Below are 17364 nucleotides of genomic sequence, written 5' to 3'. Positions count from 1 at the left end.
CTTTTATAAGTTGCTTTATCCAATGTAAACTTGGTTTGGGAGGCGAAATGAACAAGTGCGTAAATTTTGATAGAAACAAACTTTTCACCACTGTAATTTTTCCTATGGGAGAAATATTTCTTTTTGACCATTGGGTTATTTCTTTCTGGATAGCTGTAAGCTTGTTATCAAAATTAAGCTTTTCCATGTTCTTAAGGTTTACAGTATATGTAATGCCTAAAACTGTGAATGGTCCTGTTGTCTATTGTAATCCAGTATCACTACAAAAAGTATCTTTAGTATTAATCTTAGAACCAATCTAAATTGATTTGGTTTTGGAAATATTGGGTTTTAAACCTGAAAATTGAAAGAGGAGATCAAGAGCACTTTTTAGTCTTTTTTCTGATCCATCCAAAAATAAAACTGTGTCATCTGCATATTGTATTAAACAAATTCTTTCTTTCTTTATTTTAATGCCCCTGATGTTTTTGTTTTGTCGTATCATATGGCCTAAAATTTCGACAAAAAGGTTGAATAAATAAGGAGATATTGGATCACCTTGACAACAACCCCTGCCAATTTCAATTTTTTTTGAAAAAACACCATTTTGAATAACACATAATTTGGCCTTATTGTATAACACTGATACCCATTTGATAAGATCATGACCGAAATTAAAAAAAATTAAGGTTTCGTACATAAATTTCCATGATATAGAGTCAAATGCTTTTTCAAAATCCACAAGTAAGAGCATACCTGGGATGTGTTTTTCATGTACAGAATCTATTACATCGTAAATAAGTCGCGTATTTTCCCCAATAAACCCATCTTTGAGGAAGCCCTTTTGATTGTCATGTATTAGAAAATCAAGAACATTTTTTATTCTATTTGCTATACATGCAGAAGCAATTTTGTACGTTACATTAAGTGATATTGGTCGCCAATTTGTAAGTAATTCCCTGGGTTTCTCTCCTTTTGGTAATATAGATAGAATGTCTTGTTTCTGTGTTACAGACAGTTCTCCCACATTAAATCCAAAGTTTATTGACCTAATTAAAAAACATTCAAGATCTTTCAAAAAATATTTGAAAAATTCTACTGTGAATCCGTCACTTCCAGGACTTTTACCATTAGACATATTTTTAAGTGCTAAAAGGGCTTCTTCATTGTTTATATATCCCTCTAATGTTTTTGACATGTTGTCATCAAGTATTCTAACATCATTCTTATCAATAATGGTATCAATGTTTACATCTTGTAATTTATTATCATAACTAGAATAAAGATTTTTGTAGAATTTCTCAATTTCTGCTAAAATATCTGTCTGTGAAGAAATAGTATTACCATTGCTGAGCATAAGTTTGTTTACAGTTTTATTTATATAATTTCTTTTTTCTAGGCTGAGGAAATATTTCGTTGGTTTTTCTCCCTGCTCAATCCATTTAAGTTTTGTTCTGACAAAAAGGCCCTTAATATAGTGTTTTCTGAGTTCCTCTAAACTTTTTTGAGCAGCATTTAATTTTTGTACAATTTCTATGGAGTCATCATTGTTCCTTAGTAATTCTAAATGCTTTATTTCTTCTTCAATTGAATGTATTTTTTCGTTTTTTAATTTCTTTTTTATGGAACAATAACGAATAGTAGCACCTCTTATGCTCAGCAAGAGTTGTTCAAAAAACAACTGATCATCTATGAGTAGTTGTAATTCATCGTTCTTGATCATATGTATGTAAGCAGGATTGTATGGCAAGACGGCATATTGTTCTTTGACCTTATGTATAATACTTTTGATATTGTTTACATAGGTCTGATCCTTGAGTAGTGAACTATTAAACTTCCTGAAGCCTTTACCCTTTTCAAATTGAGTTAACTTAATTTCCATATGAACCATCGAATGGTCAGATTTATATCCTGGATTGATATCAATTTTGTCTAGCAAAGCCATTAATTCATTTGATACTAAGAAAAACTCAAGTCTAGCCTTTTTGATAGGATTAGTTTTAAACCATGTGTATCTTTTCCTTTGTTCATATTTCACTCTCCAAGGATCCTTCAAACAATGTATATCCTTCATATTCAAAACCTTTTCTCTTGCCTTTTTGTTATTAACATTATTGTAGTTAAAGTAATCTAAATTTACATCTTGAACAAGATTAAAGTCTCCGGCCATAATAATGAATTCACCTTGAAAGTTTGAGATGATATCTGATATAGATTGAAAGAAATGTGGATCATCATTGTTTGGCCCATATACATTTACTAATAAGATATCATACTTTTTAAAAATGTTAATCTCTAAAACAAGTAAATTACCCTCTTTATCTTTATGTTCATTTAACACCATGTATTCAAAATTGTTATTGAACAAAATTGCAGTGCCTCTTGCATTTGATTGGCCGGGAGACATGTAAACATCATAGCCCCAAAAAGAAAAAATTACTTGCTGTTTGAAAAAATATGAGATATCAATGAAATATTAGTTTCATAAATATTCGTTTTACATTGTTTATACTGAACACAAGAAGTTATACTACTGGATACAGTGGTAACGTAGGTATCGATATTTACGTTACGTTTAACTTTTCATTTTATACCATCTTCATCCACTGTTACCATCTTTAAAGAACTGTCGTGGTTTAAAACTCGTAAATGAAGACAGAAAAACAATAGAAAATGGATTTTCTTTGTTAAAGACGTGTCAATGATTTTGATACCTACACCATACTTATCGTTTTCAATATAATTTGTTGATTATTTCCATGTTTGTAGTTAGCCGTTTAAATGTTAAGTATCGTGAACGCCGGTTATAAAAAGACCACTTTGTTTATAAACAGATCACTGTATTTTAATGCATATGGTTTTCAGAGTACATGTGTATACGTTACGTGATACAGAAAGCATTCTTTTTTCATATGCTATTTATTTTTATTGTTTGCAGTTGCTTTCCAATAATTTGGTGGATATATTTTCTCAAAATGAATTCAATTGTAACGTGTTTCAAACCAAATATTGTCTATATTCTTTGTGCACTATTTTAGTACAAGGATGCATACTTACGTTACTGCTTATTGGGAGTAGAATATTTGGTAACTATGTAGTTAATTATGTCCAATTTCGGATGATTTGATGGAAAATATCTTTATAAATCATGATGTATCCCTTAAGAAGCTAGATTTAGGCGAATCATTGAAGAATAAAATGAAAGGTTTTTAGGGCTCACGGCGGGTGTGACCGGTCAACAGGGGATGCTTACTCCTCCTAGGCACCTGATCCCACCTCTGGTGTGTCCAGGGTTCCGTGTTTGCCCAACTATCTATTTGCATTGCTTATAGGAGTTGAGATTGATCACTGTTCGTTATCTTCACCTTGCTTTTAATACAAAAATTAAAACCATATCGTAAACAAAAAGTGTTTATGTATTCGTTTTCACAACCATGTAACTTAAAGATATATATCATTTGCCCGGGTTCATGTTAAACATACCATGTCCGGCTTTTGAAACATGACCTTTGATAACAATTTCCCGCTATGCAGATATATTATTTTGTAATTATATTCCTTATATTATTGAAACATAGAAGAACAGTCACGTAGATATGTGCATAAAACTAGCAAGGCTACTAACCACGTTTCACCGTGAATATCTTTTGAAAGTCTTTTAATGGTGTTGATTTTTCAAATTTTGTTCCGTGATATGCTGGCCTTCACATATTTCACCAGAGTATATTATTTAACGGATGTTTATTTTCGGCTATTAAGTGAGAAAGGGTGTTATGATTTAGGACATGGGTAGCCGTGCATTTGCAGCTATACATATATTTTAAATAGAATACACTAATCCTAAAATATACCATAGGTATTTACAATTATATTCCTTTGCACTCTTGATAGCACTTCCTTTTTCATGGAATTCTTCTTGCATCACAAACTACATAGCAATATCTTTTCTGCAGAGAAGGAACATTTTAAATTCTCCGTGCTACTTCCAATTTCTATTCCAAACCTCTGCCAGATATCCTTGCACATATAACACACAAACCAGTGTTGTAACTTTTATTTCCATGAGAAATCCACAACTTATTGCTTCTCATTGTGTTGCTGTTCATTGTAGAAATTGCACCAAATGTTTCAGATGAATAAGAATAAAAACAGAAAATGGAGAGGATTTCTGTGATCAAATTTTGCTACTATAATTCATTCAAATAAAGTTGTTTAAAAATTAATACTACTGGTCAATTTACTAAAATAAAGTGGGATTAAAATTGAGTACAACTGGTCAATATGTGGTAAATTATTTTCATGCAAAATATAAACAATTGCATCTTTAACTTACATGAATAGCATTATTATATCACCTTTTTCTGGTAATACAAGGCTGGCAATGACTGGGATAGAGGAGGGTGGCGATTGAGTTAGGACACCATCACATGCATCTCAATTAAATGCATTAAAAAAAAGAAAAAGAAAGAAAGAAGTATTTCATATTAAATGAAATGCAAGGAATCTTTTTAAGTGTTTAAAACTTATTTTTGCAGACACAGATACAATTGGGTTCTTCTAACAATGTTAAAATACCTATCCAGATTTTTACTTTTGTGTGTTCTTAATCGTTTCAAGTTGTTCTTTTTTAAGTGATTGCACCGCTGGGAAACATGATGCACCCATCTAGATGTACATAATGCATACCTATATCATCCTACTCTAAGATCCATCAATAGACCAGATTTAACACTAGGCCTTGAAGTGTATGCAGACACATTTTGACTATGTAAACCATAAAATTCCAAAATGAGACCAGTGACCTATTTTGGGGTTGCAACACACCTTCCCCACAAGATGCATGACTGACCAAGTGTGATGGTGCTAGGCCCCAGTGTGCAAAATATGATCCAGACACAATTTCAGACTGTACAGCCATAAAATTCCAGGAGGCCACAATGACCAATTCAAAATGTTTGATCAGATTTGATAGCCCTAGACCTCACATTGTGAAAGACATGGCCAGAAAAATTATGTTCCAGTTGACTAAGTAAAGAGAATGATAAAAAATATGTGTCGCTCAAGCCAAATTAACACTCAATTCAAACAGTCTAATCCTTTTTAATACTAAACTGCATGCATTTTGGGAAAATGCTTTATGGAAACATGTATCGATCTACAGATCATTAAGTGGGATATATTGATGCATCAATGTTCTGGTAAATTGTCCCAGCCCAAGGTGATAAAGAGGTACATGTTACAAGTCAATATGATTCGATATGAATGAAACAAGAGGCCCATGGACCACATAGCTCACCTGAGTCACCTTGGTCCATATTTAAAGATTTTCCCTATATATTCGCATGCAAAACTTTGATCCCTATTGAGGCCCAACCTACCACATGATTTTCACAAACTTGAATCTGCATTATGTCAGGAAGCTTTCATGTAAATTAAACTTCTTTGGTCCAATGGTTCTTGAGAAGATTTTAAAACATTTTCTCTAACCCCTATTGCTGCCCCATCCTATCACCGAGGCTCATGATTTTAACAAACTTGAAAATGTTACCTATATATTTGCATGCAAAACCTCTATTGTAATATCCCCCTATTGTGGCTCCATCCTACCCCCAGGGGTCATGATTTTAACAAACTATTTTTAAAGATTTTCACTATATATTTGTATGTAAAACTTTGATCCCCTATTGTGGTCCCATCCTACCCCCGGGGTCATGATTTTAACAAACTTGACTTTGCACTATGTCAGGAAACTTTCATGTAAATTTCAGCTTTTCTGGCTCAGTGGTTTTTAAGATTTTAAAATGACCCCACCCTATTTTTGTGATTATCTCCCCTTTGAAGGGGACATGACCCTTCATTTGAACAAACTCGAAAGCCCTTCACCCAAGGATGCTTTTGATCAAGTTTGGTTGAAATTGTGAAAAGTTTACAGACAGACCACGGACAACAGGCGATCAGAATAGCTCACTTGAGCTAAAACCTGAAGCAAAAACAGCTGGAAATTGTTCTTAATATTGCAAGAGTGAAAATGTTATAATACAAACATTCAGGAACTTGACATCTCAATAAAATTCCAAAATCCATGACACAGGCAATATCAGAATAACTGACAGATATAGATAACTCTATTAGCCAAAAAAAATAATAATCGAGAGTTTCTCAGGCTCCACCGCATCCGTTGAAAAGGTACTGCATGGAATTTTTTTCTTCTTCAATTTATATTTCTTTATTCATGAGGTAACTCTTCTGTTATAGATATTCATGTCAAACTTTTCTAAGTTTTTAACAAAATCATAGGTATTTTTTTGATCAAATACATGTAATTATTGAATGCATACTCATTTATGTGCAAGTGTTTAAAATGATAGTGTAAATATACTAGTAAGTAATGTGAAGCTATTTTTGATAGAAATAAAATTTCATTGCTTATTCTGTATAAACATGTACATGAGAAAGAAAAGGTAACTCATTCTACAGTCAACATAAAAAAGAAAGATAACTCATAGTACAGCCAAATAACAAAAAATATCTGCCTGCCTCATCAAAATGCTAACTCTGGATTCCCGCCTACATTTTCAACTCATATATTTTAAAAAGCTTTGCAATTTTGCTAATGATATCTTTTAAAATGCAAAGTAAAATACATTAGGCCAAAAAAAATTAATCAATAGTTTCTCAGGCACCGCCACTGCCGCATTGATCAATTTTATTGCCATATTGAAAAGGGAAATAACTCAATTTTCTATTTTTCCGAGTTGAAAAAGAAAATTGAGTTATTCCCCTTTTCATATATGCTAAAGACGTTTTTATTTAATATACAATATATTTTTTGTTCAACAGTATTCTATGGATTAACTTTTTATAAAATGATTGGAATAATACTATTTTAAGTTGAGTAAGTATTATAATTGATATTAGATTACAAAAAAGTAAGAATCGGTTGATATCATTATTTTGTTGACTGACAAGGAAAAAAGATAACTTTGGCTTCAAAAAAAGAAAGAACCTGCCTGCCGCATTGAGTTTTGAAATTTTTGGCCTGAGAAACTATTGATTAATTTTTTTTGGCCTTAGTAATTGATTATTAACTTTAATACCAATGTTCATTGATTAATTGCTCTTAATTTCAACTCCTTTTGAGTAATGGGTAGAACAAGAGACCCACAGGCCTTATCGGTCACCTGAGTACTAGTGAAAAAGTATCACTACTCCCAAAGGCTATGAAATCTTGAAAATTTTTCCTGTTCTGAACATCTAAGCTAAATTCTAATGTTCAGCAACAGTATAAAACAAGATGTGTTCTTAAATCTTCACTGCTCTCAAAAGTGCATACACTGATGAAAGGCTTTACATAATATAATAGGTATATTAACATTGAAACAGCAAAAGATATGACTAATTTGGACCTATCCTAGAGGCAAAACCCTGGGTTGTAAAATTCACCATTTTTTGGTACATCCTTTTCTGCTATTCCTAAGTATGCATTTATATTTTATACAGTATCAGTAAACTTACACATAAATACTATACACCAAGTCTGGCCCCACCCTGGGGTCAGAACCCCTACTCTGGGGATTAACAATTTTGGTAGAAGCCTTCCTGCTCTACATCACAACGCATTTAGTTTTTCTGAAACATGTGCAGTTGTAGAGAAGATTTTTGAAAATTGGTAAATTTTGGGCAGTCTTTGCCTCACCCCTAGGGTGCAGGAGTCCTGAAATATACAATTTATGTCCCTCTTGTTCCAAAGATGTTTCATACTAATTTTGAAAAAGAATTGGAATGATAGTTATCAAGAAATCAAAAATGTCTATAGTTCACACATTCAATAACCGATCATTTTGGCTCCACCCCAATACCATAACACCTACCCCAAAGATTATCAAATTTACAATCATTGTAAAGGACTACCTCTCTTTCTAAATATCCATTTAATTTCAATCTAGTATCAATAGCACTAAAGGAGATGTTATTTAAGTATTTTGCACATAACCACTGTATAGCAAGTTTATTCCCACCCTGGGGTCAAAACCCTACCCCGAGGATCATGAAATTTGCAATTTTGGTAAAAGCTTTCTTGCTCATCATTAATACTATATACTCACTTTTTCTGGTAGATTTTTAAAGAAATGCATCAATTTTAGTTTTTACCCCAAAATTAAGTCCCTTAAGGGGGGTGGGGGTGGTGTCATGAAATTTACAATTTCCAGTCTCCTTCACCTACAGATGCTACATACCAAATTTGGTCAAGATTGTCCCAGTAGTTTCTGGGAAGAAGTTGTAACAGATGCCGGATGACTTAGTAAACTCAGGTGACCTAAAAATAAGTTCCTTGAAACCGGGCTTTAAAATGTCATATATTTCACAATTTTATTGATAGCAATAAATAACCATTTAATTTGTCAAATTACTTCATATTATTGAGTAAAAAATGGTTTATCTTCATTTCTCACACCCTATCCTCATTTGCAATTGATTATAGAATGAACAGTTTAGCTGCGTTTTGGTCTGTAAACATGCCAAATAAATCATCTTTTATGAAAATTCATATAAATATCTATATTTACATAGAAAATCATTTAGAAATGATACCTTTTAAAAATTGACCAGAAGGAAGGCGGTGAAACAATACTATTGTTCGTAGTTCTTTTTGGCCTGAGAAACCATTTGTTAATTTTTTTGGCCTTCATTTCATCATTAATATTTTGCTGTAAGAGTGGACAGCTAGTCTGTGCAAGGTGAAGTATTTTGCATACAATGACAAAATTACATATCTTAACATATCTTTGGAGACAAAATGTAAACAATAAATGACACCATGACGACTGGCTTTTACATTATCAAGAGGCCCATGGGCCACATCGCTCACCTTGGCCCATATCTAAAGATTTTCCCTATATATTCGCATGTAAACTTCTTGGGTCCAATGGCTCTTGAGAAGATTTTCTCTATATATTTGTATGTAAAACTTTGATCCCCTACTGTGGGCCCCACCTACCCCCGGGGCCATGATTTTAACAAATTTGAATCTGCACTATGTCAGAAAGCTTTCATGTAAAGAGCTAGAGCCACGGAAGGTCAAAATTGGCCTGTATTTTTTATGAAAAATGAACTGAAACTTGAAAAACAAATATTGTACTTAATATTGTCAATATATATCGTAGTAAATGTATTCATGTAAATTTGTACTTTCCTGGCCCAGTGGTTCTTGAGAAGAAGATTTTAAAAGATTTCCCCATTATATTTGTATGTAAAAAAACTGATCCCCTATTGTAGCCCCATCCTATCCCTGGGGGTCATGAATTTAACAAACTTGAATTTGCACTATGTCAGGAAGCTTTCAGCTCTTCTGGCTCAGTGGTTTTTGAGAAGATTTTTAAATGACCACACTCTATTTTTGTAATTATCTCCCCTTTGAAGGGGACAGGGCCCTTCATTTGAACAAACTTGAAAGCCTCACCCAAAGATGCTTTTGGCCAAGTTTGGATGAAATTGGCCCAGTGGTTCTGGAGAAGAAGTAGAAAACGTGAAAAGTTTACAGACGGACAGACAGACGACGGAGAACAGGCGATCAGAAAAGCTCACTTGAGCAATGTCAGAAAAGCACTTATTCTATAAAACCACTCCACAGGTGAATGAAATAAATAATGAGGACATGGAAATATGAAGTCTATGGTCAGGGCGACTATCACTGTACACAGCACGAAGTCCAAGGTCATTGTTTGGACAAGGATGACCTTGTGTGTAGGTCATCAGTCTGGACCCACAACTCCATCACTGATTCCCGGTTTTGGACAACAGTTCCAATGTTTACTTGATAAAGATGTGAAACATGCCTGTAAATAAGAAATTATCATTGATGATATGATACAAGATGTCATATTATAGGCCTTCTGCAATTATTTTCTAGCAAGAATATGGATTTTTTGAGAAGAAAGAAATACTTGTACAAATGTAATTTTGATGAGGCACTTACCATCACTTAATATCACTGTTCCTCATACGTATAGCCTATCAACATCGTCTCTCTGAAAACAAAAATGGGCTCATTAATATATCACAGAAATGGAATACAGTCAAACCCTCTTTAGGCCAATTTTTATTTAATAAAGTTAATTTTGATGAGGCTGACAGTATCATATATTTTTTTTTTTACTTGGCTGTAGTATGAGTCATCTTTCTTTTATTTGTTGACTGTAGAATGAGTTACCTTTTCTTTCTCATGTACATGTTCATACAGAATAAGCAATGGAATTTTTATTTGTATTAAAAATAGCTTCATATTACTTAATTAATGTTAAATTTACAATATCATTTTTAAACACTTGCATATAAATGAGTATGCATTCAATAATTATTTTAAAAAAAAAACAAAAACAAACCCCCCCCCTATGTTATTAAAGCCTTCTGAAAGTTTTATATAAATATCTATAACACAAGAGCTACCACATTTAGATAAACATAAATTGAAAAAAAAATTTCCATGTGGTACCTTTTCAACAGATGCAGCGGGGCCTGAGAAACTATTGATTAATTTTTTTGGCCTTGTGATGCAACTGTACAATTCTAAATATACATGAAAAACTTATTGCGTCATTTCACGAAAAGCATCACTCAAGAAATAAAATTACTTGCTTTAATTTTTTATTGCTTACAGCTGTATGATCCGGTGTTCATGTATTATTTTTGTACATAATTATTTTCAAGCAGATTAATTAGTATTTAAATTTATTAACTTTCCCTTGATTACATGCTTCAAAACATTTGCATGTAAAAGAAAACAGTGAGAAGATTAATAAGAAAGTGTAAATATAGTGGTAATAAATCATCTGGAACACCTCGGGCCTTTCACCGAAAATATGGTGTTTTTCAGTGAAAGGCCCGGTGTTCCGGATAACGCATAATACATTAATTTATCTGTTAGGCATCTATAAGTAGCCCCTTGCGCATCAGGGGAATCCCAACATGATGTATTAACTCAGATGTAACTGTCTAATTTTAAGGCTGAAAGAGCATAAAATAACTAATTACTAAGAGGTATTTGATATTTTATTTCTATTATACTTATGGCATGGTACTGTTGTAACAAAATACACAAATAAGACCACTGATGATCTGAAACGTTGAACTGCACACCGAGTGACGGTTGTTAAAGTGAAATAATGTATGACATGTCGTACAGCCTCATAAATATGTATGTGGGGTGATTTATCAGCGGTTTTACAAAATGGAAAAAAATTGTCGAAATTCGGACCATACAACTTAAAAATATATGTAAAAACTCTTGACCACAGATCACTCATGAATTTGACATCTACGAGTCATTTCGCACTACCAAATGTTTTCACCAATATCTTAATTCATTAATCTAATATATGAAATTTCTATATACTAATATTCAATGATGTTTTGAACAAAGTAATATAATCCATGATATTCTAAACAAGAGGCCCACATGCCACAACGGTCACCTTAGTATCATAACCCAAACAGGAAGTCTCATTCTCCATTTTGTGCACATGTTAATGATCTTTAAAAATATGCATACAGTTCCTATTCATTTACAGGAAAAGGAAAAATGGAAGTTTGAAGGATATAAATTATTTTGGCAACTCCCCCCTCCCCTGAACCCCATGGTTGTGAATTTCACAATTTGAAAAGAGGTCATTATGGACATCATAACCATGCATTTAGTTTGTCTCACACGTGTGAAAGTAGAGAAAATTAAATAATTTCATACATTTTTATCATGTGGTCATATTGGCTCTACCCAAGGATCTTTAAATCCCTGAACCAGGAGCCATGGATTTTACAATTTAGTTGAGAGCTTCATGAACATCATAATCATGCATTAAGTTTTTCTCAAATATACATGTACATTATGGGAGAAGATTTTCTAAGATTGAATACATTTGACTTTTAATCCAAGAGCCATGAGTTTCACATTTTGATAGAGGGCTTCACGGACATCATAACTATGCATTTAGTTTTTCTCAAATATATATGGGAGTGGAAAAGAAGATTTGGCCCCGCCCTGGGGTCAGAACCCCTACCCCAAGATCAGGAAATTTACAATTTTGGTAGAGGCCTGCATGCTCTAAATCACTAAGCATTCAGGTGGTTTTTTTTTTTACACGTGTGAAGAAAATTTTTGAAAATTGCTCAATTCTGGGCAGTTTTTGCCCTGCTCCTATGGCCCAAGGAATCCTGAAATTTACATATCATGTCCCCCTTGTCCCAAAGATGCTTCATACCAAATTTAAAAAGAATTGCAATTAAAAAACTGACATGGTCAGTAAGGGCCCCCGCTCAGGGTTATTAGAGGAAATTAAGTGCCATCTGTATTTGATAGAGCAATGTCTGGGGCTGTTACATATATTAGAATTAATAATATTCAAAGATACATTGGAATGCAAACTTGTGAAAAAGGAATCATGAAGCATATTTATGAGAGACTGACGCCAATGTAAATTACTTCTGTTTGACACACACTCATCCACTCAAACACAACAGAGTGCAACTAAATCCCATTGTAAGGGGATTCATATTGGATTGATTGATTGATGTTTTCTGCTACACTCAACAATTTTTCAGTTATCTGGTGGCACCCAGTTTTTATTGGTGGAAGAGAGAACCCAGATACAATGTACCTGGGAAGAGACCACCGACCTTCTGAAAGTAAATTGGGAAACTTTCTCATTTACTGGCGCGGTGGGATTCGAACCCGCACCGACCAGAGGTGAGAGGCCCTGTGATTATGAGCACCAGGGCTTGAAGCTAACTTTTTATGTCACCAGTCCAGCCAAACTGATGGGTATAATTTCAACCAGTCCGCAGAAAATTTACCAGCCCAACAGAGTTTTCCAGAAATAATTAAACATATTCCATTAATGATATTAATATGAAATTTAACTCAATATGCCTCAGACAATATTGTAACACTTAAATGTGGGATTTATATTTATGAATCAGATTCGTCTGATATCTACAGATCGAAGCATGTCAAACGTGTGTATAAAATTTCACAAGTATATTTTCCAAAATGATTAAATAATAGGTGTATTAACATTAAAACATCAAAAGATACGACTAATTTGGACTCATCCTAAAGTCATGACCCTGGGTTATGAAATTCACCATTTTTTGTACATCCTTTTCTGCTATTCTTAAGTATGCATTTAGATTTTATACAGTGTCAGCAAACTTGCACATAAATACTATATATTAACTTTGGCTCTACCCTGGGGTCAGAACCCTAACTCTGGGGATCATCAAATTTACAATTTTGGTAAAAGACTACCTGCTCTATCCATTTAGTTTCAATAGTACTAAAGAAGATGTTATTCAAGTGTTTTACACATAAAAACTATTTAACAAGTTTGGCCCCACCCTGGGGTCAGAACCCCTACCCCGGGGATCATGAAATTTACAATTTTGGAAGAGGCTTTCCTGCTTTACATCACTATGCATTTAGTTTTTCTTATACGTGTGCAGTTCTTGAGAAGAAGATTTTTGAAAATTGGTCAATTTTGGGCACTTTTTGCCCCACCCCTAACGCCCCAGTGGTGCAGGAATCCTGAGATTTACAATTTATGTCCCCCTTGTTCCAAATATGTTTCATACCAATTTGAAAAGAATTGGAATGATAGTTATGAAGAATAAGTTAAAAATGTCTATTGTTTAAACATTTAATAACTCACCATTTTGGCTCCACCCTGATACCAAAACCCCCTACCCCTGGGATCATCAAATTTACAATTTTGGTAAAGGACTACCTGTTCTGTCTAAATATCTATTTACTTTCGATTTAATATCAATAGCACTAAAGAAGATGTTATTGGAGTGTTTTACACATGAACACGATATACCAAGTTTGGCCCCGCCCTAGGGTCAGAACCCCTACCCCGGGGATCATGAAATCTACAGTATTGGTAGAGGCCTTCCTGCTCTACATCACTATCCTTATAGTTTTTTCTTTCACATCTATGGTTCTTGAGAAGAAGATTTGTGAAAATTGGTCAATTTTGGGCAGTTTTTACCCCACCCCTAAGGGTGCTGGAGTCCTGAAATTTACAATTTATGTCCCCCCATGTCCCAATGATGCTTCATATCAAATTTGAAAAGAATTGGACTGGTTATTTTAAAAGAAGAAGCTAAAAATGTTCAATTGTTAATGCACGACAGATGACAACCAATTGCAATGTAGGTCATCTGAGTTAACTCAGGTGACCTAAAAACCCAAAATACACATACATAATGTTGTAGAGTTATTTTTTGTAAATTTTCCATATCAATACAATATATCATAATTAAAACTGAATTATCTCCCTTAGACAGTGGTAAATAGATAGTCATAATAAGAAAGATGATGCAGAGTTGTCGAAAACTGTCGGTCCTGTCTGCAAGACTGGTAAAATTTTCTAGAAAATGTCAGTCCAAACAAGAGGTACTGTGAGCAATGGCTCACTAAGAATACCCCCCACTTACCCCAATCTCCCAAAGGGTGTTGGTAATAGGTATAAACTACCTCTTTTCTGAGTGTAAAAAACAAATGGCATGACAAACCGAACCATATTGCTACTTCGATGTCCAGTGTGCGTGACCTTTGACCTTTTGACCCCAAAATCGATAGGGAACATCTTCATCCCATGGGTAGTCCATATGTATGATATGGTGACTGTAGGTGGAAAGGATAATGCTTTAGAGCCCGGAAACCATATTGCTACTTCGATGTCCAGTGCACGTGACCTTTGACCCCAAAATCGATAAGGAACATCTTCATCCCATGGAGAGTCCATATGTATGATATGGTGACTGTAGGTGGAAAGGATAACGCTTTAGAGCCCGGAAACCATATTGCTACTTCGATGTCCAGTGCGCTTGACCTTTGGACCCCAAAATCGATAGGGAACATCTTCATCCCATGGGTAGTCCATATATATGATATGGTGATGGTAGGTGGAAAGGATAATGCTTTAGAGCCCAGAAACCATTGCGTCTACAGACGGACGGACAACCCGATTCCAGTATACCCCCCCCCCCCCCCCCACAACTTGTTGCGGGGGATATAATTATAATGATCGTTTGAAAATATTGGGTGTGATCCGATCATTTTAGAGCTCAGGTTAGAGATGCGAAAGTGAAGGTCACTTAATTACAACAACATGGCCGCACGGTGATCAAATTTATGAAAGGTTCTCTACCCAGGAAGAAGAGACAATTGTAGACTGTTCACTTAGTAACTGGAAGGTCATGAGTTTGAGTTCTGCTTGTCAAACCTAAGATGTAAATATATCCTCGCTAAACGCTCAGCATTTAGCAGTGAGTTACAGGTCTTTCAGATATGACCTCCAATGTTGAAGCAGGTTTTAAGCTACACGTTAAAGAACCCTCACTACTAAAAATTACAGCCTTGAGTCAAAGTACAAAGCATAGGTCTAAATTTGGCTATTTAGGCTGTTCCCGGCAATTCGTAAACAAGTTGCAGTAATCTCTCTCCTCAGGGATCATGAAATTTACAATTTTGGTAGAGGCTCTACATCACTATGCATTTAGGTGTTCTTACATGTGTGTGGTTCTGGAGAAGAAGATTTTTGAAAATTGGTCAATTTTGGACAGATTTTGCCCCGCCCTTAGGGCCCAAGGAGTATGTCCCCCTTGTCCCAAAGATGCTTCATGTCAAATATGAAATGAATTGGACTGGTAGTTATCAAGAAGAAGTTAAAGAGGTTCAATTGTTAACTCACGATGACGGACGAAAACCAATTGTAATAGGTCACAGGTGACCTAAAAAAAGCCCAGAAAACTGTCTGACCTATTTTTAGTCCAAAAGTAGGTCAAGGATGAAACAATCCTGCTGAAATGCAAACTGAACTTGTATTCCTCTGAGAAGCCTTTGATTAAATATCAGGGCAATATCTGTATCCATAATGAAAAGCCCAGAAAACTGTCTGACCTATTTTTAGTCCAAAAGTAAGTCAAGGATGGACCAATCCAGCTGAAATGCAAACTGAACTTGTATTCCTCTGAGAGGAAATCTCTGACTAAATATCAGGGTAGTATCTGTATCCATAATGAAACAAGAGGCCCACAGGCCTTATCGGTCACCTGAGTACTAGTGAAATAGTATCACTACTCCAAAGGGCTATGAAATCTAGATTTTTTTTTCACTGTTCTGAATATCTAAGCTAAATTCTAATGTTCAGCAATAGTATAATACAAGATGTGTAAAAAATTACCATTTTTCATACATCCTTTTCTGCTATTCCTATGTATGCATTTAGATTTTATACAGTACCAGCAAACTTGCAGATAAATACTGTATACTAAGTTTGGCCCCACCCTGGGGTCAGAACCCCTACCCCGGGGATCATCAAATTTACAATTTTGGTAAAGGACTATCTGCTCTTTCTTAATATCCATTTACAGAACCCCTACCCCTGGGATCATGAAATTTACAATTTTTGGTAAAGAACTACCTGTTCTTTCTAAATATCCATTTAGTTTCAATTTAGTATCAATAACACTAAAGAAGATGTTATCTAAGTGTTATCCACATAAACACTATATAGTCAGTTTGGCCCCGCCCTGAGGTCAAAACCCCTACCCCAGGGATTATGAAATTTACAATTTTGGTGGAGGCTTTCCTGCTCTACATCATTAGGCATTTCGTTTTTCTTGCACATGTGCGGTTGTAGAGAAGAAGATTTTTGAAAATTGGTCAATCTTAGGGAGTTTTTGCCACGCCCCAAGGCCCCAGGGGTGCAGCAATCCTGAAATTTACAATTTATGTCCCTGTCCCACAGATGCTTCATACCAAATTTGAAAAGAATTGGAATGATAGTTATCAAGAAGAAATTAAAAAAGTTCAATTGTTAACGCATGACAACCAATTGCAATAGGTCACCCGAGTTTACTCAGGTGACCTAAAAAAGCCCGGAAAACTGTCTGACCTATTTTTAGTCCAAAAATTAAGTCAAGGATGGACCAATCCAGCTGAAATGCAAACTCAACTTGTATTCCTCCGAGAGGAAGCCTATGACTACACATCAGGGCAATATTTGTATCGGTAAGGAAAAAGAGCCTGGAAAACTTTCACCTATTTTCTGCTGAAAAGTAGGTCATGGATGGGCCAATCCAGCTGAAATGAAAACTGAACCAGTGCTCAGTTACTGAACTTGTATTCCTCCAAGAGGAAGAGTTTGACTAAATTTCAGGGCAATATCTGTAACGATAATGAAAAAAAGCCCCGAAAACTGTTTGACCTACTTTTAGTCCTGATGTAGGTCATGGACAGATGGACCAATCCAGCTGTAATGCAAACTGAACTTGTATTCCTCTGAAAGGAAGCTTATGTATAAATTTCAGGGGAATATCTGTAACGAA

At 34.6% G+C, this 17364-nt stretch overlaps 1 protein-coding gene across 4 annotated transcripts in view; it reads right to left on the bottom strand.

Moving 5' to 3' along the window:
* Positions 1–4017: 4017 nt before the first annotated feature.
* The window catches only part of LOC125648862 (transcriptional repressor protein YY1-like), an 89266-nt gene continuing 75919 nt past the window's right edge, over positions 4018–17364 (bottom strand). For all 4 annotated transcript variants that reach the window (XM_048875886.2, XM_048875890.2, XM_048875891.2 and 1 more), the window contains 2 exons: positions 9956–10007; positions 4018–9815 (listed from right to left, as the gene is read on the bottom strand). In XM_048875886.2, coding sequence (XP_048731843.2) covers positions 9968–10007 — 40 coding nt within the window. In that variant the 3' untranslated portion in view covers positions 4018–9815; positions 9956–9967. The remainder of the gene's footprint in view (positions 9816–9955; positions 10008–17364) is intronic.

This window comes from Ostrea edulis, chromosome 5 (genome assembly GCF_947568905.1).
Source record: "Ostrea edulis chromosome 5, xbOstEdul1.1, whole genome shotgun sequence".
Taxonomy (NCBI): domain Eukaryota; kingdom Metazoa; phylum Mollusca; class Bivalvia; order Ostreida; family Ostreidae; genus Ostrea; species Ostrea edulis.
Note: the sequence above shows the minus strand (reverse complement) of the source record. Positions and strands in the feature narration are given on the sequence as shown.